Source organism: Arctopsyche grandis, chromosome 11, assembly GCF_051622035.1.
Source record: "Arctopsyche grandis isolate Sample6627 chromosome 11, ASM5162203v2, whole genome shotgun sequence".
Lineage (NCBI taxonomy): Eukaryota > Metazoa > Arthropoda > Insecta > Trichoptera > Hydropsychidae > Arctopsyche > Arctopsyche grandis.
Genome location: NC_135365.1, coordinates 11,004,061 through 11,031,325, shown reverse-complemented (window position 1 = coordinate 11,031,325; position 27,265 = coordinate 11,004,061). Strand labels below are relative to the sequence as shown.

The 27,265-nt window shown below is 32.8% G+C and overlaps 1 protein-coding gene across 1 annotated transcript in view; it reads left to right on the top strand.

Moving 5' to 3' along the window:
- Rab3-GEF (Rab3 GDP-GTP exchange factor) overlaps window positions 1-24,080 on the top strand; it is a 39,118-nt gene extending 15,038 nt beyond the window's left edge. The window contains exons 2-33 of the mRNA XM_077440666.1: window positions 4,781-5,103; window positions 5,174-5,342; window positions 5,423-5,582; window positions 5,671-5,860; window positions 5,937-6,094; window positions 6,193-6,443; window positions 6,514-6,766; window positions 6,851-6,977; window positions 7,976-8,079; window positions 8,157-8,418; window positions 8,501-8,870; window positions 8,949-9,050; window positions 9,133-9,425; window positions 9,511-9,735; window positions 9,865-10,275; window positions 10,346-10,529; window positions 10,605-10,852; window positions 10,935-11,093; window positions 11,175-11,484; window positions 11,580-11,713; window positions 14,261-14,392; window positions 15,174-15,327; window positions 15,414-15,511; window positions 15,595-15,834; window positions 15,907-16,051; window positions 16,122-16,249; window positions 17,171-17,338; window positions 19,593-19,601; window positions 21,709-21,781; window positions 21,901-21,947; window positions 22,668-23,227; window positions 23,338-24,080. Coding sequence (XP_077296792.1) covers window positions 4,993-5,103; window positions 5,174-5,342; window positions 5,423-5,582; window positions 5,671-5,860; window positions 5,937-6,094; window positions 6,193-6,443; window positions 6,514-6,766; window positions 6,851-6,977; window positions 7,976-8,079; window positions 8,157-8,418; window positions 8,501-8,870; window positions 8,949-9,050; window positions 9,133-9,425; window positions 9,511-9,735; window positions 9,865-10,275; window positions 10,346-10,529; window positions 10,605-10,852; window positions 10,935-11,093; window positions 11,175-11,484; window positions 11,580-11,713; window positions 14,261-14,392; window positions 15,174-15,327; window positions 15,414-15,511; window positions 15,595-15,834; window positions 15,907-16,051; window positions 16,122-16,249; window positions 17,171-17,338; window positions 19,593-19,601; window positions 21,709-21,781; window positions 21,901-21,947; window positions 22,668-23,227; window positions 23,338-23,608 — 6,246 coding nt within the window. The 5' untranslated portion in view covers window positions 4,781-4,992 and the 3' untranslated portion in view covers window positions 23,609-24,080. The remainder of the gene's footprint in view (window positions 1-4,780; window positions 5,104-5,173; window positions 5,343-5,422; window positions 5,583-5,670; window positions 5,861-5,936; window positions 6,095-6,192; window positions 6,444-6,513; window positions 6,767-6,850; window positions 6,978-7,975; window positions 8,080-8,156; window positions 8,419-8,500; window positions 8,871-8,948; window positions 9,051-9,132; window positions 9,426-9,510; window positions 9,736-9,864; window positions 10,276-10,345; window positions 10,530-10,604; window positions 10,853-10,934; window positions 11,094-11,174; window positions 11,485-11,579; window positions 11,714-14,260; window positions 14,393-15,173; window positions 15,328-15,413; window positions 15,512-15,594; window positions 15,835-15,906; window positions 16,052-16,121; window positions 16,250-17,170; window positions 17,339-19,592; window positions 19,602-21,708; window positions 21,782-21,900; window positions 21,948-22,667; window positions 23,228-23,337) is intronic.
- Window positions 24,081-27,265: the final 3,185 nt, after the last annotated feature.

The window sequence follows — 27,265 nt, the reverse complement described above, 5'->3', positions numbered from 1 at the left end:
CCCCAAGATTAATTGCCGTTTAGGGCTTCGCCCCCCTTAGTTAATGCCTTTTAGGGCTTCGCCCCTCCGCGCCCCCATGATTAAATGCCGTCTAAGGCTTCGCCCCCATGATCAGTTGCCTTTTAGGGCTTCGCCCCTCCGCGCCCCCATGATTAATTGCCGTCTAGGGCTTCGCCCCCCTTAGTTAATGCCTATTAGGGCTTGCGCCCCATGAGGCTGGGCCCCACGGGGCTGCGCCCCTTGTGGCGCCCCCTTTTGAGCCCCATGGGGCTGCGCCCCATGAGGCTGGGCCCCCCGGGCCCCCATTCGGGGCCCCACGGGGCTGCGCCCCTTGTGGCGCCCCCTTTTGAGCCCCATGGGGCTGCGCCCCATGAGGCTGGGCCCCCCGGGCCCCCATTCGGGGCCCCACGGGGCTGCGCCCCTTGTGGCGCCCCCTTTTGAGCCCCATGGGGCTGCGCCCCATGAGGCTGGGCCCCCCGGGCCCCCTTCGGGGCCCCACGGGGCTGCGCCCCTTGTGGCGCCCCCTTTTGAGCCCCATGGGGCTGCGCCCCATGAGGCTGGGCCCCCCCGGGGCCCCACGGGGCTGCGCCCCTCGTGGCGCCCCCTTTTGAGCCCCATGGGGCTGCGCCCCATGAGGCTGGGCCCCCCGGGCCCCCACGGGGCTGCGCCCCTTGTGGCGCCCCCTTTTGAGCCCCATGGGGCTGCGCCCCATGAGGCTGGGCCCCCCGGGCCCCCACGGGGCTGCGCCCCTTGTGGCGCCCCTGGCGGGGCCCCATGAAGCTACTCGCCTTGCGCCCCCGCGGGGGTGAATCCATTGAAACGAAAAAAAAAATCGGCGCCCATGGATCGAAAAAAAAAAAAAATCGAATCACGTGTTCGATGACGTCACCGATCTACGGACGACGAAGACGACGACGACGACCAAGGATACATACATACATACAAAGTCTCTTTCCAAATTATAGATTAGATGTAACATCCGAGTCCAATAACAGATTTTTACAAAAATTATAAAAAAAATGAAAAAGATAAATATAAGGAAAACAAATTTAAAAAGAAAAGAATAAAGGCTATAACATGACAAAATATGTAGAACATTGCATAATTTAACTATAGTATTAAAATATTGGAAAAAGGTTATAAAATAGAATATAAGAAGAAATTGAAATTTACAAAATAAACAAATGAAAGGGAAAAAAAAGAAAGCTATAATATGATTAAATAGCACATAATGTTACTATTCTTCAGAAGTTTATTTTCATTGGAATGCCTGAAGCTACATAGCTGTCTTCAAAGGCATTCCAAAATCAGTTGCGATCAAAATTGTTTATTAACTTTCTAAAAAAAATGTATAAAATATCAATTCGAGGCCATTCTCAGGATGAAAACGGCCTTCCTACGTTATTGTGTTTCAGTATCGTCAAATTATATTCTTGCTGCCACGACTACTCATTTCTAGGGATTGCAATTACCAAAAAATTTCATTTACTGGTAAACGGTAAATAATTTTTCACACTATCGGTATACCGGTATTTACCGGTAAATTAAAAAATCGTGGATTAGATAACTGTACATATGTGGTTACCCAAATTAAATCATAAATAATTAAAAATAAATGTGAGGTGAATAATGACATAAATACTAAGTTCATTCGTAATGATTAATAAAAATAATATTTTTTTTTGTTTTAACCAATCGTATTTATTTATTTAAAGTTTGGACCACTTGAAAGCTGTGGTCACAATTGTAAAAACAGTTTGATCTCATTAATTACGATTTGGTTTGTCTGTGTTGTTACTATTAAGCAAGCATCAGCGTAGCCACTAGCCACTCTTACGAATGCATATTTTTGGACATTTAATACTGAAAATCAAGAAATTCCAAACTATCTAATCCACAATACGCCATTTGCATCGATTTTTAATGCAATAATATGTCTGTATATGCAATTAATTCGCGATAAAATAATGCCAAATTTCGATGGTGATGGTGATAATTTTGACAATGATGGCCAAATTTTGCTGATTTACCGGTATACCGGTATTTTAATCCCTACTCATCGCGTAACCCTATTCATCACTGTATATTCGATGGATGACACTGCTTACACCGACTACCATAAATTATTTGTCCATTGATTCATTAATTATTTATATTATTATTTTTATTCATAATCTGGATATTATTTATAATCATCATTATTACATCGTTCTTATTATAGTTATTTTATCGTTTGTATTATCTATACATATATTGTTTATATGGACCATTGAGATCGCACTATTCTCCCAATAGTCTGGAATAAAAATTAATTTTCTTAAATGTATGTGCATCAAAAATTAATTACATATTTGAAGTCTGAGATATAATATAGCTATATATACAAACACTGTACAAATATTAATATACGATTAGGGTGATCGAATTATTTCGTACGAAAGATTTGTTTAGAGGTCAGGTCAAGTGGAAAAGTTGATTGAATTTTAGGGTTCAAGGACGATTTCACGGGATTTTTTCATCTGGAATTAATAAAAGCACTAAGCCAAAAAATTTAGGATTTACATAAAAGTCGTAAACGTTTCGTTTTTTTTTTATAATTTCAGATTTAATAGGTATATGTATGTATGTATGAGTTACGGTCAAAGTGTACATTTCGTTCGTTCATGAACATACTAGTCTGTTCATATACGAACCAATCTGACCAGTTATAGTGTACATAAAATAACAATATGACAAACGAAATATGTAGTTTGTTCATGCACAAACTGTTGGCATAGGTTTAAGTATTCTCAATCGTTTGTCCTAGGGGTACCAAAAAACCGCCCTAAAGAAAAAGCCGGTTTTCGGTTTTTTTACAAATAAAAAGCTTTCACCGGTTTCAGAAAATTAAGATTTTTTTATGTTTTAAATTTTTACATCGAAATGTAAATATATTATATTATTACAAATATTAAAAATAATAAAATTTGTATTATATATTACAGCCTTAAAATGGCAGATCCTGAAAACGCACAAATAATTAAATGATTTAAATAAGCTACAAATTATGGAAAGCCCAATGTGCCGAAATTCTGAAAGGCCTTGTGCAGGTTATTGAAACTACTTTCAATAATATTTTATTGGTTTATGAACTGGTCTTCACATTACTAAATCTCAAAGCCATCGCTAAGTGCTGTACCTTTTTTTTGTTGTTCAAAGAAATATACGCCTATTCCCTAAGAAGGTTTGGATATTCACATTTTTTTTATCTTTCGTAGAAATATGAAATTCATAATTGCTAATTTTGAGGAAAAAAAACATAAAGAAAATCTTAAAAAGCCGGCTTCCAGTTTTTTGAAAAATGGTCAAAAAGCCGGTTTTTCGGTTTCGGTTTAAGCCGACTTGGAACCCCTACGTTTGTCCCATCATATATGTACATATGTATGCTTACCTGGGTTGCAATATTTTTAATACTAACGGAAACGGGAATTATAGCAACGTTGTAATATGATTTCCATCGGGTGTCCCTTTTTAATACTTGGCGTTTTGATATTTCAAAGCTTTTGAAAGGTGAAAAGTTTCATGCAACATTTGGTGAGTCTATTTGAAGATAGCTTTTGACTGTCAGTATTTAAACGAAAATCAATAGTTCGTGTATGAAAAAATTAGTGTGTTCATGATCGAGCTGGAGCCAACACATGGACTGTAATATATGTATGTACATACATATGTATGTGTAAATTAAATATCTAAAAATATTTAATATATTAGTTTGCTCGATATATAATATGTATTATACATACATATATACGTACAATGTATTTGTATATGTACCTATTTTGAAATCTAATTAAAGATGAAATAACGTAATAATAAATGAAATCATAGGAGTACTTAAATCTTAAATTTTGAAACTCGATTAAAATCTGCTAGTCTAAATCTTTTATGTACCTACATATATACATACTTTATTATTATTTAAAGAAAATTAGTAGATTTTTATCGTTTAAAAAGGTGTATACAAATGTTAAAATATATGTACGTATAAAGGTCTGTTCATACCTAGTCGGCACGAACCGACTTCAGCAGGTATCCGGCCGTACGAAAAGTATTTTTTAGTACATTTTGTATGGGTCTGTTCATATTAACCGTCACGTTTACGCCACGCCAGGTTTACAGCAGTATCCGACACATTCTGTTCATATCTCTACAGCAACATCCGTTAATGTATCGTACCCGTATTTTTGGCCATTTGTGCTTTTTGGTTGCCTTTAAGATCCTCGTTTTCCAGTAACAATGTAATTACGTACAAATCTTTATTCGATAGGTGAAACATTTTTGATAACTAACTGTTACTAAAGTGTCATATGTTTACGCGTGGTTATGCATGCGCAATTGAATATTTTCGGAAACGTCATATTGTGGCCACTACGCAAGCAAATTTGAGCCTTATCGTCGTGTTTTGTAATGTATACGTAAGCCGATTTTGCCTTGCACTCGGCCAAAGTGCCGTAAGCGTGCCGTGTCGGTAGATATGAATAGAAATGACATATTTGAAACGGAGTCGTGTAGTGCTGTTATGTATGAACAGACCTTTATGTGTACATTTCTTGCTAATGGACTTTGGGCGTGTGTAGTCCATACAAATTTTATCTCTGGATCTTAATTTCCATTATTTATTAGAAAATAATTTACATAGCAGGTACTTTTCTTTATAATAATATAAAAGTTTTTATGTAATAATTTACAAAACGCATTAATTGTAATTGACCTGATTTAGATATTTTATTTTGAATTTCAGGTCTGAATGGAGATAAAATGGTCATGATTATACCTAGGATCGGTCAGTACCAAGGCCCGTTCAGATCGATGGACTTCTTGCTGAATGCGTACACTTCATTCAAAATATCGTCATGCTCTATAAAGCGGTGACATGGCTAATGGCACACAACCACGTTCCGTATAGTTTATAATAGCAATTAGGAAATTTTACAGCATAATTAAATAGCAATAATGGATATTCAAAAACAATTTTTGTGTCCACGACTCGTTGACTATTTGGCAATCGTGGGTGCACGGCCTACTCCAGGCATTATTAAGACCAATTCTCATCCTCCAGTACAAGTTAGTACAATTTGCATTATAAAATGCTCGAATTTATATACAATTTCTTATAATAATGCGTAACTTATAGGCGCCGGAGCTATTGAGGCGATATCCACCAACTGATCACCGTGACTTTGCACTTCCACTTGATATGGTATACTTTTGCCAACCAGAAGGATGTGTATCAGTAGGTCCTAAAAGAACAGCATTGAGAGAAGCGTCATCTTTTGTATTTACACTTACCGATAAAGATTCTGGTATTTTATCATTTAACTAAGTGGTATTTTGTGTAATTTTGGTTACTTAGTGTGTGCTGAATCAAGTTTTTGGTTTTTAGGAAAAACGAGATATGGTATTTGTGTAAATTTCTATCGTCCAATTGAAAAATCTGGATTGAATATCGGCTTGGGTTCCCATCGAGGTGATAGATCTAGTAACTTCAGGAGAGAATCATGGAGGAAAAGTATGGAAAAAAGTTCGGATTCAGCATTTTCAAGGTATATTCAAGTTGTTTTAAAATTATTACTGTTAATTAATCTTTATCTTTACTAGTACTGCAGTAATGGTAATGCGAAATTGTTTTAGTGACTATAGGAGTAGTAATGTAGTACCCAGTGATTCAGATAGAGAATGCTTGAGTGCTCCGGGTCGACGCGGCTCTGATACACCAATTCCGCTAGCTATTAATGCTCCTCGTTTGGGTGTAATACAAGCACCTGATTCTGAAAGTGGAGGAAGTCATTCGCCAAGTCCCAGAGCTTCAAGAAAACGACAGGTAAATTTCAATACAAATTTTTTAAAATTAAGTTTCTTTTTTCAAATTTTTTAATTAATTATATTTGTATTTTCAGAGAGTTAGAAATCATTCATTAACCTCATTATGCCTTTTGTCCCATCATCCATTCTTTTCAATATTTCGTGAGTGCCTTTTCATCCTCAAAAAGTTGATTGATGCTTGCAATGAGTCATCGAGTCCTCGAAGAGTCGGAGCTTCAAGACAGACTGGAAGGTAAGTTTTATTTTAAAAAATTAAATTGAGAAGGAAATGTTGAAGCATCAAATCCCATATACAATATGTTATTCGTTATTATTTATTTGGCTTTGCAGAGATACTGTTTGGTCAGTGCTGACAGGTCAAGCGTACGATAATACACCGAGTATAGTATTACATGACGTCAAAGAAATAGAAACCTGGATACTGAGACTATTATCTGCACCTGTTCCAATACCGGGGAAAACGAGAATCGAAGTTGAAGTGCTTTCACCGACGGTACATGAGCCATTAACGTTTGCATTGCCGGATCATACGAGATTCAGTCTAGTTGATTTTCCTTTGCATTTACCATTAGAACTATTAGGTGAGAAGGTCAAATGCTAAAATGATTAAAATAGCATGTACAGTCTATTTATTATTAATTTTTCTTTTAGGAGTTGAAACTTGTTTGAAAGTCTTAACATTGATCTTATTGGAAAATAAACTTGTGCTACAGTCCCGTGATTATAATGCGTTATCCATGTCGGTTATGGCATTTGTGACAATGATTTATCCCTTGGAATATATGTTTCCTGTAATTCCTTTGCTTCCAACTTGCATGAGTTGTGCTGAACAACTTTTACTTGCACCAACACCATTCGTTATAGGAATACCCGCAAGCTTTTTGTTGCTCAAGAAAAATTTCCGGTATAAATGAACTGCAATACAGTTTCTAGGAAAGTTATTTTGTGTATTTGTTTCGGTCTTAGCTTAAATTTATTTCATTTTTAGGCTACCTGATGATATTTGGCTCATAGATTTGGATTCGAATAAGCTGACACCACCGACAGGCAATGATCAAGAATTACCAAATTTACCAGAACCTGAGGGTACTATATTAAAAAATCATCTGAAACAGGTAATGGAAATCCTCATAGCAGCAAATTTAACAGTGTATGCAAATTAATTCAATTTAAGAGCTATGTTTGAATGTTTGCATTTTATTTTATTTTCTTCTTGATGTTATTTAACAATTGGAACATATCTATGTAATTGCACCAGGTAAGGAAATGGTTAAACATCAACAGTGTTTGTTTTATTAAGAGTTGAGGCTAAGTAAAAAATAAAAAAATGGATGAAAATTCTATTTCAATAATATTTAATTGATGAATGTATGGATCGAAATCTATTCATTTTTATTTTGGTTGACTTTTATTTTAGCACCTCTTCTTCTTTGCTATGATGCAACACTTATGACTTCTTGTAATTCTATTTTTTCTTTTAAATCAAGGCAATGCAACTAATGGACCAGGTTGGATCTACTGTAATTATATTCTTTATTTGTTTTCTAAATAGTAATATATTACAGAATATATTAATAATATAAACATTTTAAAACAGAATTCATAGTTAAACATGAAATCTTAAACGAATATCAATTAGTAGATATAAATTTAAATACATACAAAACATAATTCATAGTTGATTGCTACTTTGCATGTTCTTTAAAAAACTGTGCATGTTTATTTTCTATAATATTTATTTTAATAAAGAAGTTGTAATATTATAATTTATAAAATAAAATTTTAATTATTATGTAATTCTAATATTCATAAAATTTTCAAATAAAGTTCTCATTATTATTTACTTACATATTTAGATTATGTACATACATATATATGTAAGTAGATTTTTTTTTTAAATAGCGTATAAATTAAATTAAAAAAAAACTAAACAACAATATTTTGTGTACATTGAAATTGATTAGATAAAACAAAAATAATATTGTATATAGTACGATATTTTGTACATGCTATAGAATGTTAGAAAAATATTTTTAGTAATTAAAGGAATAATTTCCACTTTGGATAGTTTTAGCTGTAATAAGAAATATTTCATCATTTTAAATTATTTCAGACTCTCAGTAGCATGTTGACAAGTAACGGAGGAGCTCACGCTAATGCCGGAGCTTCAGCCCTATTACCATCTAGAAGAGACAGTTTAGGTGGAGCAACATTAATGTGGGTTACATTCAGATCGATGACTAATTTGAAACTCAAGTAAAATTACACAACTAATCAACAATATTTTAAAACAGGGTACAAAATTCAAGGCATCACTCACCGGACTCGGCTGGATCGTCACCATCTCATAGATCTCAACTCTCAACACATCTCGAAAATAAGCCAGTAATACCAGTTTCTACAGGAGCGTCACATAGGCAATCGATATCAGGTCCTTCTGGACCTTCAAGCGGAAGATCATCTGCATCGGGAACACCTCAAGGATTTTCTGGCTTCAATCCACTGATTTATGGGAACGATGTGGATTCAGTCGATGTTGCCACAAGAGTAGCAATGGTAACATTTTTATATTCAAGTGACAAAAAACAGTAATTTATTTTATAGTGAACATACATAATAAACAAGAGGGAGATTTTAGGTTCGATTTTTCAACTCTCAAAATCTATTGGCTAACTTTACGGAGCATACCCGGACTCTCCGCCTCTATCCACGTCCGGTTGTTGCGTTTCAAATAAACAGTTTCTTGAGGTCTAGACCTCGTACTACTCACTTTTTGAATACATTTGCAAGAACTCAGGCTGTGGAATTCTTAGCGGAATGGTCACTGACACCGAGTAATGTGGCATTTTTAAGGGTGCATACAAGTGTATTCGATCCACATCAAATTGGAGACAAACCCAAATGGTTTTCCAATACATTAGATCCTATAAGGTTTCCAGTTTGGGACGATGGTAGTTCTTTAAATGGAGCTTTGCGATGTTTACAAAGGCAAGAACACCAACCAACAGGTATATAGACATGAATAATTTATGATAAATTAATTAATTTGATGACAGTTCTTCATACAATTCCAATTTATTGTATAGATGAGAGTGGATCAGATTCAGAAGGAGCTGAAAGCACAAGTTCTTCTTATTCATCATTGAGTGATTTTGTATCTGATCTTGTCTCATCCGATGTATCGCCAAGTAAGTTATATTTAAGAATATTTTAAAGAATTCGTACATAAGTTTTTATTAAACAAGTAACTTATTTTATTGTGTTTTTAAGGCTTTCTTAGTGGAAGTAATCAGCCTCATCATGGTATGGGCGAAGTATACGGAGCAGTAGTTCAATCTTCAGTACCGATGACACTGTCTTCATCTTTAGACCCTAAAACAGTGTACCATCCTCCTTCAAGTTTATTATATCCAGAAGGACAAGTTCCAGCCCGTTCCCCTCATCCTTCTCGATCACCAAGTCCAACACCTTCCAGTTCAGAAAAAAGTGATGCATCAGATGATCAAGGACACGATGTCGAAGAGAATGTTCAAACCCAAAAAGACAACATCGTTCAAACAGAAGTATTTTATTTTAATTTTGTGCAGTTTTTATATAATATAAAATATATATAAGGAGATAATCATTTGTTATACAAAATTTTTCCAGCCGAAAGAGAAAAATGGAAGTTTCGAAAATGAATCAGATTCTAATTCTACCATAACGTCAAAGACGATAGTCAGTGGACAAATATCTCAATCACAAGCATCTCCACCAAAGCACGATAGTGCAAGTGCTAGTACTAGCGATTCAGATTGGCCTTCCACTCCAAGTCATCGAAGCCAACAAAGCAGTCACAGAAGTTCAATGAGAGGAGGAAAACCATCCCCACCTGTAAGTTTTAAATTTATATTTCCTATAAGGTATATCTAGTCTGTTTAGACTATAAAAACTTGAAAAAATTGAGATAAAAACGAAATAAAATATTATATAATATTAATAACCTTTCAATTTTCAATTTAGCAACCAAATGTTGGAAATGCACTTTCAAGGACTGGCTCTTTCGGATCAAACAATCAAGGAGGAATGCTATCAGAAAAAGGTCCATCGTCAGGTGTAGGAGTGACACGACAGGGTTCTCAAGGTTCCCTTTTAGAGCAGTTCACGTCTCAGGCTAAAGTGTTAGTTAATAGACAGGGTAGTCAAGAAGGGATTTTGGCTCATATGGACAAGTTGACTGTACAAGCTAAAAAAGCAGCAGAAGAAGCATCTAAAAGCGTACAAGTGGCATCAAAAAGCGCATTAGAAGCTAGCAAAAACGCAGCAGGAGTTAGTAAAAATACTTTTGAGGACTTGACTTATGTTGGAAAAACCACTTTTGACGATTTAACAAAAAGTGCTAAAGAGGCAGCAGCTAAAAAAGGGCTATTGAAGGTTAGAATTTTTTACTTTTGCTCATTTATAATTCTTGTAAATATTATTGACTTATTAATTTTATAAATAGACCGATTCCTGGAGCAGTAGTGGAAGTCCACCGGGGAGTCGACGAGATTCTTCACAAACGACTGTTCAAACAACTAACCTCATTACAACGACTCACCGAGATTTCTTTTCAAATATAAGCTCAGACTTAAATGGTATTGCAGCATCCACTTCAAGTATATTCAGTGATCTTTTTGGAGGAAAAGGTAAATATAATATTTGATTTAAAGTAAGGCAAACAGATCTATTCCTGGATTACTTATTGAATTTATTTTTGTAAGGTAAAAATGCTAAACAAGTACAACAATCCCAACAATCCAAGTCACCATCACAAGCTCAACAGATGGCAGCAAAAGCCAAATCATCAGGAGCTGCTCAATCTTTTGGGCCGTTTCCTCAAGGTACTAAGGGCTTAGTACAAAAATCACCGTTGATTCGACACACGAATGCATCTCAAAGAGATGATCCATATCGAGCACAACACGAGAGAACAAACACTAACACAGAGAATCAAACCTTCCTTAATGATGTTAGTATTATTGTTTAAATCCACTCGTATTTGTGATATTCAATAATTTTTGGTATTTTTATGTATTTTTGTATTATTATAGGTGATAACACAAGTATTGGACGGTGAAGGTGTCGGTTGGTTGAAGTTGAATAGATTGAAAAAATTAATGGAGGATGAATCATATAGAAATTTAGTATTGAGCAAATTAAATAGGACTTTAAATAAGAAAATATCACCCGATGATCACATAGAAGATATTGTGAATAGTTATTTATTTATTACAATAAAAATGAAAATTTCTATATAACATATTCATATTTTTTTTCTGATTAACTTTTAGTGTTTGCCTAAGAATGTATGGAAAGGGATACTCAAAGTGTTATTAGCCGTTGTTCATGGCTTAGAAGTGACATTTGCAAACTTTGGTTTGGGCGGAATGGCTTCGGTCTATCAATTGACTGAAATAGCGCATACCCATTTTTGGACAAAAGAAATTTTGGCAGTCGACGATACTGGAGTGACGAGTGGAGATAATCAGCTGTCAACTATGCAGATTGCACGCGGCTACAGTCCATTCGGCAGTGGAGATAATATCGGCTCTCCGATGAGTCCATCGTCATCACCATCTACGAGGAAAAACTCTCAAGCAGGTATATGCTTGGTTTGAACATAATTTAGAGACAATAATTGTTATTACAGTTTTTGCAAGCTTATTTCACAAACTTATATTTAATAAAACTTACAGAGACACCCAAGTTAAATTTTCCCGATGCCGATATGGAAACTGGCGATACACAGACAACAACAGACATGTTCAAAGACATGTTGAATCAAAAGAGGAATATGCTTTTGAGTAAATTAACATCTTTCGAATCAGAAGTAAGCAATATAAATTATTTATTTAAATTATATTTTCAATTGTTCGATTTTATGTACATTTTAAAATACACATGAATATTAATATGTGTGTATTAAAAAAATAAATTAAGTACTTGAGATTTTAAATATGTAAGAATTAATATATTATTTTGTGATAGGGGAGAGACCATAACAATTGGCCTGGTCTATACTAACCAGTTAGCCACATGGATTTTAAAATAAAATGATGCATTATTGATTGTTATCAGTGACTATGGTTTTGAAAACATAATAAGTATCCAATTCTTTTATTTTAATTTTGTTTATATTTTGCTTTAAAATCCAGATATCTAGTTATTATAGACCAGGTCAGTCTCTCTTCTTTAATATTATAGGTTGAGTCATGTGTGTATTGAAATGTACTCGCGTGTATATGCTTTTGATATGCGTGAGCGTGTGTGATCGAATTAGACACATCACCAAATATTATATATTTGTTTTTTGTGTGTAGATTTAGTGATATTAGATATTTTATAGAATTCGCTTTGCACGCTGATACTATCCAGTTGATAATCTATCTATTAAAGAAATAAATTCTCTATGTCTAATTTGAAATTTATTGAAATTGTTTAATTTTTCAAAATATTTGACTTTTATGAAAAATAAATTATAATAATAGATGATTAAGAATAATATTTAGAATTAAACATACAGTATTTGAAGTGGAATTGAATCATAAATCAAATTAACTTTTACAATAATTTTATACTACATGTAGAGTTCGTTCAGCGAGAGAGCGTCCAATATAACTAGAGGTAGGATAGTCACAGTGCTATTCATTGTTCCACTGTTGTAAATCCTTTGTAAAAAAGGTTCGGCAAACCTTTAACAATGCATTTACAACCTTTGAACAATACGCGGCACCTTCTGGGTCCGGTGACTAAATATAACAATATTGGTCACTACAGGCTGACTATAAAGTATGCTTACGCATATATACATTAATTTTTCAAAGTTTTTCTCGAAAATGAAACAAAAGAACGTTTTAATTTCTAGATTTATTGCATTTTATAAATACAAAATATAAAAAGTATAATAGGAAAATCCAAAAGTTTAAAAATTATTTATAATATTAATAAAGTATTCTGCATCTGATTCATTGAATTCACTGTCTGATGATTCGAAGTTCGAGAAATCTGATCCATCGTTGACAGTAAAATGCAACGAATCGTTGTCAATCATTTTGTTTATTATGTGGTCATTTTCAATATATCGGTCTTCAATTTTTTATGTGTGGTTAAAAACATTTTTCCACTCGTTTTTAATTACAGAATTTTTTTCTAGAACAATCTTTTTAACGCTATCCATGGTCATGTCAACGTTTCTCGAAGCCACATATCCCTAAGTTTGATTGAATTTGGATTGAATTCCGGATAATCTTAGAGCTATGTGGCCGCGCTGTACGAATAGAGTATATAAAAAACTTTTTGTGTTTGCAATTGTGCTCCAATACTGATTTGTATAGTTCTGCTTTTAAGCTTTACAGCTCGAAGTAATTTTTTTTCTGTCAACCACTGTTTCATAATATTTGTTTTAGCATTTGAAGTTGGTACTGGGTCAAAAATCTTGTTGTCATACGCCGAGTTAAAAATCTTATTGATTTAATGGAATAGACCTGTATATTTATATCAAAAGTTTAACTGTGTGCTATAATTATACATAGATATTAAAAAATATATAATTTATATGTCGGGGACTTTGTAAACATCGTGTATGAAAGAGCGAAGGTAGGTCGTTACGAAGCGGTACTAATGATTAAAGCCCGGCCGTTTATTGTTCAAATGTTGTAAATGCATTGTTAAAGGTTTGCCGAACCTTTTTTACAAAGCATTTACAACAATTAAACAATAAACGGCACCCTTCCGGTCCTACCTCTCTAATGATTACTGCATGTATTTACACCTAATTTGGTCGCTCTTTCATTGGACGAACTCTAATAGTAAATTAAAGGACAATTTTCTCAAAATTGGTTTATCCACTTGATGTACTGAATATACCTATAAGTATAATAAGAAATAAATACATATTTTGATAAAATCTCACACCAAATGATTGATAAGATTTTTTTTGAATCTCCATGTCACTATTTCTTGTGGCTTTTGTTAAATATAGTTGAAGTATAATTTGTATTTACTTTAAAATTTTAAAAATATACCTTCCATACTTAATTTGATGGTCGAACTTGATAAGCATGAGTGACTCAACATTAATTTCTAAATTCCTTATAATACCAGGTTTTTATAAATTCAAATCTAATATGAAATGCTTCTATATATACCTAAGCAATACATAGTGATATAAAGTAAATATTCAACAGATTCAAATCATAAATGTCTAGTATTATAAGATAGCACATTATACATATGGAAATTTAAGTTTTCCATTTGGATATTGGAGTTTATAAGAAAGTATAAGAAATATTTGCTTTGTATTGCTATACAAAATTATGCATGCGTGCATTAGATCCTTGTAGAATGTGTTGTCTAGTGTTGTGTGTTTGTGGGTTAGGGAACACTCCACGGGTCCGAATCCTCTTTGGCTGAGACGGGCTCTATTACCACCAATCACCCAAATGCATTTGCAACGCATCGTGCCTCATTTAGATCCACTGTATCCGATACGGAAGTGCAACAGAGTAACGTGAGTACTCTTTACATCAGTTCTACATATTATACAATACCTATAACTCTTTACCTTTTTGTTTACCAAATGATAAGTCCTATTGTATATTCCATTTTGATGTTCACGATACGGTAGAAAATAGTTTCTCAGTTTGATATAAACAATCCGATGCGGTGCAAACGATCGACAAGCGCCCGACACACTGAACCACAGATTAACGACACGTGTACCTTATGCGTGCGCACTGATTGCACTTACACCAAGCGAAATCTACCCGAAGTCCCGACACACCTACCCTGTATACGTTCTGTGCTCCCGATACTTTAGTTCCGAATTTTGCCTTATTAAACTCGCCAGAAAGATCCAACTCAATTTTAATAATTGCATCTGTGCACATCGAAAGGTTACTCGTCATCTGATGTGCAATCTATCATTCGTGAAGTCAAGAATTGCGTTTATAGCAGCCATCCAGTTAATCTGTGGTTCAGTCTATCTGGCGCTTGTCGATCGTTTGCACCAAACCCAAACAATCATATCTGGTAATTCAACGTCTGAAACTTTATTCTAAGATTATGAATTTTATACAAAATTTACTATATGTACATACATATGCAATGTTTATGTCAATCGAGAGTGTATTTTATCAAAAAGTTTTTAGCTATGAATATCTATTGTTAATGCTTTTAAGTAATTTAATTATGCAAGTGTGATTTGTATATTTGAAGGAATAATTATGCAATAAATTACATACAAATCTGTCATTTTGGAAACGGAATAAAATTAGATGTAATGTTTTCAGTTTCCAAAAACTGCAAAACAACGAACATCTAGCGTTTGGTCTTCAAAATCTTCGTTGAGCACTGGTTTTCGATATACTGGTGGACACATTGTAAATACTTCGCCAACACCATCTCCTGACAGTGGACGGACGTATATTTTCCAAGGATTATTAGGTATGATTTAAATTCGTTCGTAATTATATTATATTTCTCAAATAATCAGTATCATTTCGAACTATGTATATTTTGTTGTTTAATAGGTAAAGAAAGATCAGCATTATGGGATCAAATGCAGTTTTGGGAGGATGCTTTTCTGGATGCAGTCAGCCAAGAGAGGGATATGATTGGAATGGATCAGGTATGTTTCTTATTACTTGAATAAAAACAGTTTAAAAATTTTCAGCAAAAAAATTTGAATGGCATATAAAAATATAATTTCAGGGACCTGGAGAGATGATGGAGCGATATAAATGCTTAAGTGACACTGAGAGGAAAAGATTGGAACACGAAGAAGATAGATTGTTATCTACTGCTCTATATAATCTCACCGCTTCTTTGGTTATGCTGGGTTGTGAGCCGACTCATATAAGGAATAAAGTTAGACGTTTATTAGCAAAAAGTCACATTGGACTCGTATATAGTCAAGAAGTGAACCAACTACTAGATCAAATAGGGAATTTGGTTAGACAACTTTCACATTTAATCTAATCCTTAAATGGAAACTTTTATTTAATAAAATAATTTTCTTTTCAGCATGGAAATGATATAGATTTGAAACCATTAGGCTCACGATTATTGCACCGACAATCTTTTACAGTACATCAAGGAACCGATGCAACAGGAGAGCTTAGATTTATGGAAGTGAGAGATGATGGTTTGGTGTTGCGTTCTACACAAGGTATTTTCTAGTTATTTTTGTTAGTAAAGTATATTTAAAATAATGCGATTATATGAAACACTGTATTCAGGTTCAATTGTCGAACGATGGTGGTATGAGCGATTGGTTAATATGACATATAGTCCAAAGATAAAAGTTTTATGTTTGTGGAGACGAAATGGTGGACAAACTCAATTGCACAAATACTATACTAGAAAAGTAAGTAATTATTGGTTTTGATCATAGATATAGAATACCATAGATACGCCCTGACGCTCTAAGCCGATTACCCTGTTGGACCATGCACACACAAAAAAAAGTACAGATCATGCACACTCTCTCTCAGTAGCTAGTTAGCTTCTAAGTAGGAAGGTCGATTGACATTTTTCGAAAATGCCAACGTGTTCAGAGAAATTGTGTTACAATTACTCAAGAAAACATAAAAAGGTGGATGGCATCACATATCATAAGTAAAAATTAATATATAATGTCTTCAATTATGGTAGTATTTTAACATATGTATAATGAAATATCGGCGCGATCTATGTACTGATGGAACACAGTGGTCGACAACCTCTGCCACAGGGTCACTAAATGCACGCGTATATCTTGTTGGCACTGAAGGAAATTCAGAAATCCGGATTAAGTTTAAAACTACAAACAATGAACTAAATATTAAAGTGTCAGCTTTAAAATTGATCCTTGTGGAAGTTACTAATGTTTAAATATTGTAATAGTTAATGATGGTTTTATTATAGTAACATACATTTGTAGTTTAATATAGTGTGTATAGCTAAATATTTTTTTCTTAATATGGCTTTATTAGTTTGGCTTACTGTCACGCTGAGTGTCCAATAAAGTTATAAATAAAATAAAACTTCAGTGCATGTACATATGTCTATAAACTGTTTGCTGACCACTGCCGACCACTGCGTTATTTCCTTTTTTTTCACCACTTCCCCACTAGTTAAACCCCCCGCACCCCTCAGTTAGTGGCGGCAAAATCTCCAACGAAATTTGTATGTAATGGCATATCTAGGTTATTCTAAATCTATGGTTTTTACGTTGTTATTTGTTTTTTGATTGGTGAACATATGTATGTATGAGTGTTTTATAATTATGAATGATTTCCAATTTCAGTGCAAAGCATTGTATTACTGTATAAAAGATGCGATGGAAAGGAATGGTGGAGGAGGCGTTGGAGCTGAGCTTGGTGGAGAGTTTCCGATCCAGGATTGCAACACCGGAGAAGGTGGATTGATACAAGTGTGTATGGAAGGTGTCGGATTACTGTTTCAGCACAGCAAGGTATGAATGTTTGTTTTTCATTTTATCAAATACAAATTCCTTCTCATTATTATTAGTGTTTGTGCATTTTATTATTAAGTATTTATTCTTATTGCTTTGTATTTCTCAATTAAATGTTTTGAAATTATTCAATTTTTAAACAACCATAATATAAATCAGTATGATGAAAATTGGTCACATTATGCAAAAAGGAATTCTGTATTAATATATTATATAAAAACATTTTTTTTTGTAAAATGGTATCAATTTTCAATTTTTTTTAAGTATACACGAAAAAATGAAATAAAATGCTGAGTTAAAAAATGGTAAAATATTTTGCTGAATTTAAAATATCATTAAAATATTTTTATTACTAAGCTTATTGCTCTGCAATTGCTTATTATAAAATCTTTTTGGTGAAATGCTTTGGTGATAAATTTTAAATTATAAATACTTCCTGTTGATCAGAGTTATATTTTTTTTATATGTTTATACATTGATTATGTCTAAATAACTGTATATTTTTTGATAGGTTAAAAAAAAGTTAAAATAACAACAATAATAATAATAAAAGCACATAGTGTTATTCACCTGCATCATGTTTTTGAAATTGTAGTTAATTACTATGTTTAATGTTACATATTATATGAACAATTCTTGTTATGAACTAAAAAAAAAATCAAATACAAGAATTTTCTAACACTTTTTGATTTATACAAACAATGAAAAACATATTTTAGTTATTTGGCAATTTTGACACAATAGCTATTCGGTCTAGAAATTTTTTATGCGGAATTTTTGCAACTTTTAGGTGATGAAATTGAAATCTATTATATGATTTATTATGTAATAGACCACTTTCATTCGTGGTTTCAGCTATGATAAGCTATTGTACATCATAATTGTTTACTATAATAAAACAAAAGCCGGACAATGGTGGGTCTTTAAGAACTGATAAAAATAATTCAGAGCTGTATAGGTTGGGATTTTACTGAACAATTCCGTTTGATGCTACATTTTGCTTTGATGGATTTATAGTATGTTCTTCAATAGAGAATACACTGGCAAGTTTGTTGTTTAATAATATGGATTCGTTTCAGTTATGTATGTAATATGCTACTTATCATTTTCAAAAACATTTTTATTATTTAATATATAAATCTGTTTTATTTTGTAACAAACTTGCTGATGTATCTCTAGCATGCGATCGACTATTTTGCAACAAGAAAATGAATAATTGTTCACTAAGTCCCGGCCTTTGTTGGAGATTATTTTAGTAGTTACTTCGATCTTAGATATGTATATGATCGAGGAGTAGGTATCTCTCACGTGGAAAAGGTTCACGTTGTCTTGATTATTCTATGCGTTAGGGCCCCATTAGGGTTAAAAAAGAACGCAAACTACCCTTGCAAGGACCACTCAAAATTTCCCATTCTCGTATTGAACTAAATATAAGTGAAGTATATATATATAAAATATAATGTGTGTATTACACGAAATCATTGTAATGCATCTGTCTTTTTTCTATCTCATTTGTAAGATGATTCTTGAAAATTTATTCCCTGCTCGCATATTGCTCGCCACCTTGTGATCATTTATCTGTTATACCTATATATGAGTTTTCATTTGAGTTTTGATTTTGTCTCCTATATATATCAAAAAACATCATTTTGATCGTAAGTTTGACATTATTTTTTACTTTATACATGGCTTAGTCTGAAATTCCATTTCATATATTTATATATATACATATATATACTAAGATTTGCATATTATTATATATAAATATATATTTTTGACGGTCTCTTTACCGAGAAATGGTTTCTTGGTTTCAATGTTTTGCATGCTGCTATTTGTTGGCCTTCTATATATACATACATATATCCTTCTTTATATCCGCTAAGTATCTACTTAAAACAACCTAAAACCACGAATGATCGATCGGTTAACGTTAAAAATAACGGAAAAAATGAGTTTTCAAAATATATTAAAGGCAAATGAGCTATCGGCTTTTTTTCCGCGGACGATGAGAATAATCATTTATCGTTTTTCTCTATATATCTCTCTCTCTCGAGTTTTTCCATTCACCAAGTTGCGTGTGTGGATGGAAAATCTCCGCCAGTAGCTTAGGAACTTTTGAGATGGTCCTTGGGTGCTGTGTTTGGGACGTAGCCAGCGCCGCCACGAGCAGCTTCATTCGCAGACCGTTGCTATATCTAATGTGTTTTTGTTTTGTTTTGCGTTTGTCTCTGGACTCCCGGCTGTCGACTGTCAGGATTTTGAGGTACAAAGTGATTCACGTTCGTTCTCATGTCTGTCCGCTACACACATTCACTTCATCACGTCGTTAGACTGATCTGTCTTATATATATTTAGCAACTGATTGTATACTAGAGTAGAGGGCTTTCCTGTAGATTTGAGGCTTACAAACCATTTATAATCTTTTAGCATCCTTTTAGTTGTCATTTTCTCGCAAATTAACCCCTCACACAGTTTTTTGTTTGTTTTTATTTTTGATATACATATGTACTTTTAGGGTTGCCAACTGCATTGCTAAACTAAATGATTTGATATTTAATATAATTATACAAGTAGAGAGAATTATCTTTATATAAAAAGGGACTAGAATTTAAGTAACTGTTATATATTATATTATACAGACATACATATATCTACATAAAAAAAACATGCATTAAATTTATGCCACGGACTAATCATTTTCACTTATATCGATACATCTACTATATGTAGATGAATGTCGTTTGTTATGTTTAAACGAATATTTGTTTGCTATGCAAATCTACAGTTTTCAATTTAAAACAAGCAAGTTTGGTAAACAAAGTTTTCTGAAAAGATTCCTTTTTTTATTTTTTTACAACTTTTACTTACCTGAGCAACGCCAAACAATTAAGTTATTTTATATAAAATAAAAATATTAAAAGAATTTATCTTTAAATACTTTTAATTTAGATGTTATAAGATACAATAAGAAGCAAATATATATGTAAAGTTTTAAAGAGTTTGAATTTAATTTCATACAATTTAACTTGATCTTATTTAAAACATAAGATTAAATTTAATTGCAAATTTTATACGAGACTTGATAATGAAATAAATCTTATTTCTTATAATGTAATCCTATATTTATATTCTAATATTTAGATATTTCAATATACATACTTACATATTATTGTGTGTGCTTTATGAAAAATGTGTACATAATAATAATAAATGCTACTTTCTTATATCTATACATACATACATATAAGATATTTTAGATTTAAAAAATTTGTAAAAAAAAATAAAAAAAGTGGATCAGATAAATTATAATTTGAGGATATAAAATATAGAAAAAGTTGGCATCCCTATGTACTTTTATATTTGAAAAAATATGACATTAGCGGTACTGACTTTTATAACACACTGTATAATTTTTTGAATCACTGTTTTTACTCGATGTATATCAATCAAATAAAATACAATATTGAAACCTGAAGCAAAGTGCGGTGAAAGAATGACGCATGCCACTGACCAGTGTTCGGGGATGGAAATATCTCAAGCAAGGATGCTGTTATCATCTCTCTGTGTATCATCCCACCTCTTAACATTGAATACAGATTGTTTAACATCCAGATCTGTTTGACTGGTCTTACATATTATATAATACATTATATTTGGTGTTAGAAGAGCAACATGTCAATGGTTTATTTGGTACTTGTTTAGTTTACTGGTTCAGTTGTTTAGTGCAAGGTTACATTTTTGAAAAATATACATATATAAATAAAACCTAATATATATATATATATAGAGCAGACCATCTCTTAAGTTTCATGGCGCAACTCTGGCTGGGCGGAGTAAGCCGTGGTCTAGCTGGCTGATGACTGTTGCATCTTACGCTGCTCGGTTGTTAACCGATTGTATTTTCTTGTACACTTTTCTTTTATTTTTCATTTCCACTTGCATGTTGCGGTCTTGTTATGCTTAACTGCTTGGCTTACTAAGATAATATAACGTTAGAAAGTTGTAAACAGAGTGGCTGTTGCAAACTGATTTTCACATAGTCACAATCACATTTTACTCGGTGATTATTCGACGGTGCAAAACATATCTGATGTTTTCAATACTTGTCAGTTCAAGAAAATTGTAAAGCTTAGTTCACTCTAGTGGCACAAAGTTATCACTACAGCATGCCGTCTGTTGTTTTTACTTTTTTAAATGGACATATTTGTGATGATTTTTTTAACCGAATCATATATAGTGTTTATAGAAACATCACATTAAACAGCTTACGAACAAGTGAATTCCAAGCATTACACACATTTAGCAAACCGTAGAGTGCAATTTTAGATTATTATGTTTTTTAATGTAAAATTTAAACGTTTGTTTTGCAGTTTTTTGTACGTTTGGATCATATAAGGAAATGCTTTACGCAGAAAGGAGGGATTTTTATTTTGGAAGAATTCAGTAAGAGACTATTATAATTTATTTATTCATAAATTGAATTATAGTGTTATATCTATTAGTATAATTTAATTTAGAATACAAATGTTTGAATACGAATTGACATACATGTGCTTTTACAGATCCCAAGACGAGGCAAGTCATACAGAGAAAATATAAATCATCAATGGTATGTTATTTTAATTATATTTCAAGTGCACGAATGATTCGTATATGTTTCTTTGCATTCCTTTCTCCTTTTCAATCGTTTTAATAAAAGGAATTACATAGTGTGTTTTTAATTCCTTAATTCAAAAGTCAATTTTATATCTAGATTAGTAAAAAATGTGATTTAGTACACGTTATTGTAAAATATTTAATGTTTGGTTTCAATTTATGTATCATCATATATGACTTAAAATATTTTCAGAATTTTATTTTGGTGTGTTGTCATTTTGAATACTTGTTGAAATTATATAATTTTATGTAAATTAGCACTTAAATTGTTTCTGTTTTTTTCTGTTTGTATTTATTTGTTTTATTTTTATTTTATTTTATGTGCTTCGAATGTTGTTTTTTAGGCAAAAGAAATAACAAAGTCCCTGCATCGATGTTTTTCCATAGCAGTTACACACCGCATGAATGATATTTTATGTTCTGAAACTATTTCAATAGATTTATTAGTTTAAAGATTTGAAACACTGAAGATTTATCTGCACCCGATTCCAGCTTTTAAATGCCTGTAATTTGTAAGCATTGACTTGTGTCCGTTACTTTATTTAAATGCTTATGTTCTGCTTTTTGTTTTTATTATTTGAGAGAGTTTAAATGTATGTTAATATGAAACGATGCATTATATACAAATAATAGTAAGAAGAAATATAAAAAAAACTTCGTTTGAACTTCACAGGCCGATCAAATTTGCTATGCGGTGTTGTGCGTATTTTCATACTTAGCTGCCGGACAAGATCAAAAGAAGCAAATCTTACAACAGGCAGCTAGAGGACCCGATCAGCATGACCCTGAAGTGGAAGGACATATTAAGCCATCAGCGACACCAACGAAAATACACCAATCTTCCAAAAGTCATCCAACGGTGCCTAAAAAGATGTCCGGAACTGATCACACGTCCAATGTGAGTGTTAAGCCAGGAGCAGATCCGAATGCAGGACAAGTCGACAAGAACAAAATTTCACATCCCGTTGATTCTGCAACTGCAATTGCTGGAGGACAACCACCTCCTCGTCATCCTCCACCACCTTTAATTCCTCCGAGACAGAACTCTCAAAGCAGCGTGGTCAACCGTCAAATGTCAGGAGTCGATGCTTCGGCTTTGAGACAAAATGTGACCCAGCATACTCCAACGAGGCAAATGAGCCAAGGTACACCGCCTGCGATACCACCTCGACGGCCGTCTTCTTCATCGGCTGTAAGCCGCCACAACACCATGCCGGATTCTCAAGATCTTAGGTACGTTTGAAATATTTGTCAACTACAAATAATTCAAATAGACAGCAAGTTCAATGATCCGACAGAAAGATGTAACATGCATGATAAGAAAAAGTTAATTTTTTTAACAGATCACCTGGTATGCCGTCTCAGTCGAGTCCCATGCCGATACAGCAGCAATCGAGTGGTAGCGTTTTGTCTCAAAGTCCACCTAGAAGGTTAGGACAGCGACAGGGATCCATCTCTGGACCATTTTCAGGGCCGAATCCCTTCGTGACGCCGCAAAGGACTACTGAATTTGTCATACCCCAGCGGCATGGTAGTCAAAGAGGCGGTTCTCTGTCCAGACAGTCTTCCCAGTCTTCAAATGAAATGTCCAGCAGTCCACCGAGGAGGCGCTGACATGGAAGATTATCATTGCCTCTAATTTATGGAGATGATGAAATGGAAGCCTGCGTCGTTCCTTATTGTTTGCCGTGGAAAATGCGTTAAATCTGACATTTAATCTTTATTCTTTTAGTTTCTTTCATGTTAATGTTATATTTGAATAAAAAAAATAGCGTGAACTTGTATGATAAAAAGACTACTATAATCTCATTGCATTATCTAAAATACATAATTTTTTTTCGATATTAATAACATTCTAAGGATTTATGTATTATATTTTAGGGTACATCGAAAACATCGAATTTTGGAATTTGGAAACAGCTTCAGTTGGAAAAGACATTATGTATTGTGGGGAATCCTTAAAAATAATATGAAAGTTATTCTAAAAAAAATATTTGCACTGCAATAAAGTTTGTAAAAATGGCTGGCCCATTAAAGTTTGTGATTTTTGAAGATTGTTTTCAAATTAAACATTGCTTTAGCAGTTTATTACTTTTTTTTTGTATCCACCTCATTATATAAATGGGGTGATTCCACATTGAAAAAACCTCATATTAGATGTTTCTTTACATTGCTATGTGTGAAAAAAAATCTGAAACTTTGTCGCGCGTAACTTAAACACAATTATCGATGATCCTTAAGTGGGCTGTACACCTGAAACCTTAATTTTGTTGCCGTTGCTTTCTTCGATATATATATTGAGTGAATGCGACAATATATATCAATATATATATATATTGAGTGAATGCGCTTCGACCAGATAATACGTATTTCTAATCGACAAAATCGGGGTTTCGTATTTTCCAATTTTCTCCTCCAAAACTGGACCAATTTAAAAAAAATTCATCATCGGTATGAGAAAGATATTTTCTATACAACTGTGTGCGTATTTTTTTTTAAATCGACCGTGAAATAAGCACGTTGGACTCTTTTCGTGGGTGTAAAAAAGAAGCGATTTTATAGATGTTTGGCGGGTCCTAGCTCCTATAAAAAATAACTAATCAAATAAGTAAAAGCACAGATGCATGCCAATGATGAATATCCAAAGCATATTAAAAAATAATTTCTCTAGGGCCATAATTGAGGAAGGGAGAAGTGTAATACGTTTGTATTGACAAGGCGCTGGTGTCCTGCCCTTTTAAACATAGTTTCTCATGCTTACTATTTACAAAATATAATATTATTTTCAAAAAAAATTATATTTTGATCGAAAAAATATATTTTTCGATATTATATATATATATATATATATATATATATATATATATATATATATATATATATATATATGTATATATATATATGTATATATATGTATAATTAATCAGTTTATATGCTTAGGTGAATAAAAATAAGTTCTAAAGTGGTGCTTAGTAAAAAAATCCCGATTTTCACAATCTGTAATGGGTTGGGATTTTCCATGATACAGAACGTGTTTTTCAATTTAAACTGTTCCCAAATTCCAAAATTCGCTGTTTTCGATATACTCCACTGAACATTCATACATAATAACATAACTGTAGTTGTTTAGTATTAAACTGTGGTTAATCTATGGATCTATGTACATATGTATATTAATTGAAACGGACATACTATCGGAAAACTTTAGTACTCTCTTATTAGACAGTAATTAATCTATGGATCTATGTACATATGTATATCAACTTAATCAAATGTTGGAAACAGTAGTTTTTTAGTATAAGACAGTGTTTTAAGAATAATAAAAATGCGTAAAGTATAACCTATATGTATGTATGTATATAGTGATATTGTTTTAGTTTCGTTTATGTTGATGATATATTTTGTTTATAAAAAAAATTAACCATGAACTTGCGCGATAAATAGACTACTACATATAGTCTCAGTGCAATATCTAAAAATACGTTTAAAAATAATATAATACTTTAATATTAATAACAATCTATGGATGGTTGAAATTGTAGATTTTTGAGTATTAGATATTAGTTAATATATGCCTATTGTGTACCTTGTCAATTCCTCACGGAAAATATTCCACCGACATTTCGGCGTGTTACAACTGAGCACGGCGCCATTTGCACAAAAAAGTCATTTCATAAAAAAATTAAAACCAAACAAGAGAATAAAAATTTGTACCCAAAATTAATAAATAAATAAATATTAGAGTATAATAGCAATTATCCAGATTAATGATGGAAAGGTGTCGAACGAATAATCCTATATATTTGTACTGTAGATAAAAACAAAAATTATTAGAAGAACTTACAAAAGACCAATAATTTTTATGAAATCATCAAGTATGAATATTCTTTAAACTTTATATTATGTATATTAAGTATGTATATTCTTTAAAGTTTGAGGTTTAGGTTACTAGAAGTTACCAATTCATTTGCTAGACTATTTCAAAATTTTGCCACTCTTTTTAAATAAAGTTTTTTAATTAAATATTTTTTTGGCGTCTAAGAGTATGACCTCTAAGTTTGAGAGTATGAGATCAGTGTTTTTGTTAAACATAAGGAGGTTTATCGTAAGGCAATTGCCGGGCTGAAACCAGACTGGTACAAGCACAGACATGTAATATCAATAGAAGTGGCTTTAGATGTTCTTTTGTTGTCAAGTGACATTCTGTCCACGGACAGATCTAAATAATTTTAGCATCAGTCGTATTTGACGCTTGGTGGTCGACGTATGTCCGATAAAACGCTCTCTGGGCAAGTGCATCGTTAAAAATTGCACAATACATTAAAAAACACACAATAAACAACATGGGATACATTTTTATAAGTAAATTGATCCGATTGTATTCCGTGAGATGTAGCGTATTTATAGAGACGTACCGCGTAGAATTGACAACAATTTTTTATTCGTAAGGGCCCCTCTATTCTTATTACATCTCTCTGGATACAAGTGACGTTTTTAAAAAAATCTGGTTTAAGTCTTAAATAACATAATAAACCAGCTTTTTTAAAAAAATTCACTTATACCAGTCTGGTTTTTAGCCCGTCAATTGTAGTGGTTGTTTAAAATATTGTAAACTTCGATTAGATCGCCTCTTATTCTTCACGTCTCCGATGTGGATATATTCATTATTTTCAAAATGAAAGTGATTTATGTCCGTAAGAAATTTATGTAATTCTTCTTTGAATCCTTTTAATACGTTTAAAATGACGTCACGCCGAAATGTTTGCGCGATATTGTCCACATAGAAAGGATTGTAACCAATCTATGGATCTATGTAGTACATATATGTATATGTATGTATTATATATGAACTGACTCAGAATAATGAACTGGAAAACTCTACTTTTTTATTATTTTACTGTATATATTATATTAATTGACTCAAACTAATATTGGGAACAGTGAGTAGTTTTTTTAGTATTAGACAGTGATTTCAGAATAATAAAAATCCGTTAAGTGTAATATACATATGTATAGAAAAATTGTTTTAGTTTATTTAATGTTAATGCTATATTTTGTTTATAAAAAAAAATAATAACCATGAACTTGCACGATATAAAGACTACTACAGTCTTATTGCAGTATCTAAAATTACGCTTAAAAATAATATTTAAATATTAATAATAATCTACGGATCTATGTATGTACATATATTAACTGAAACGAAAGAAAATGTGTTGAGAACTGTAGTTTTTTAGTATTAGACCGTAGTTGATCTATGGATCTACATTA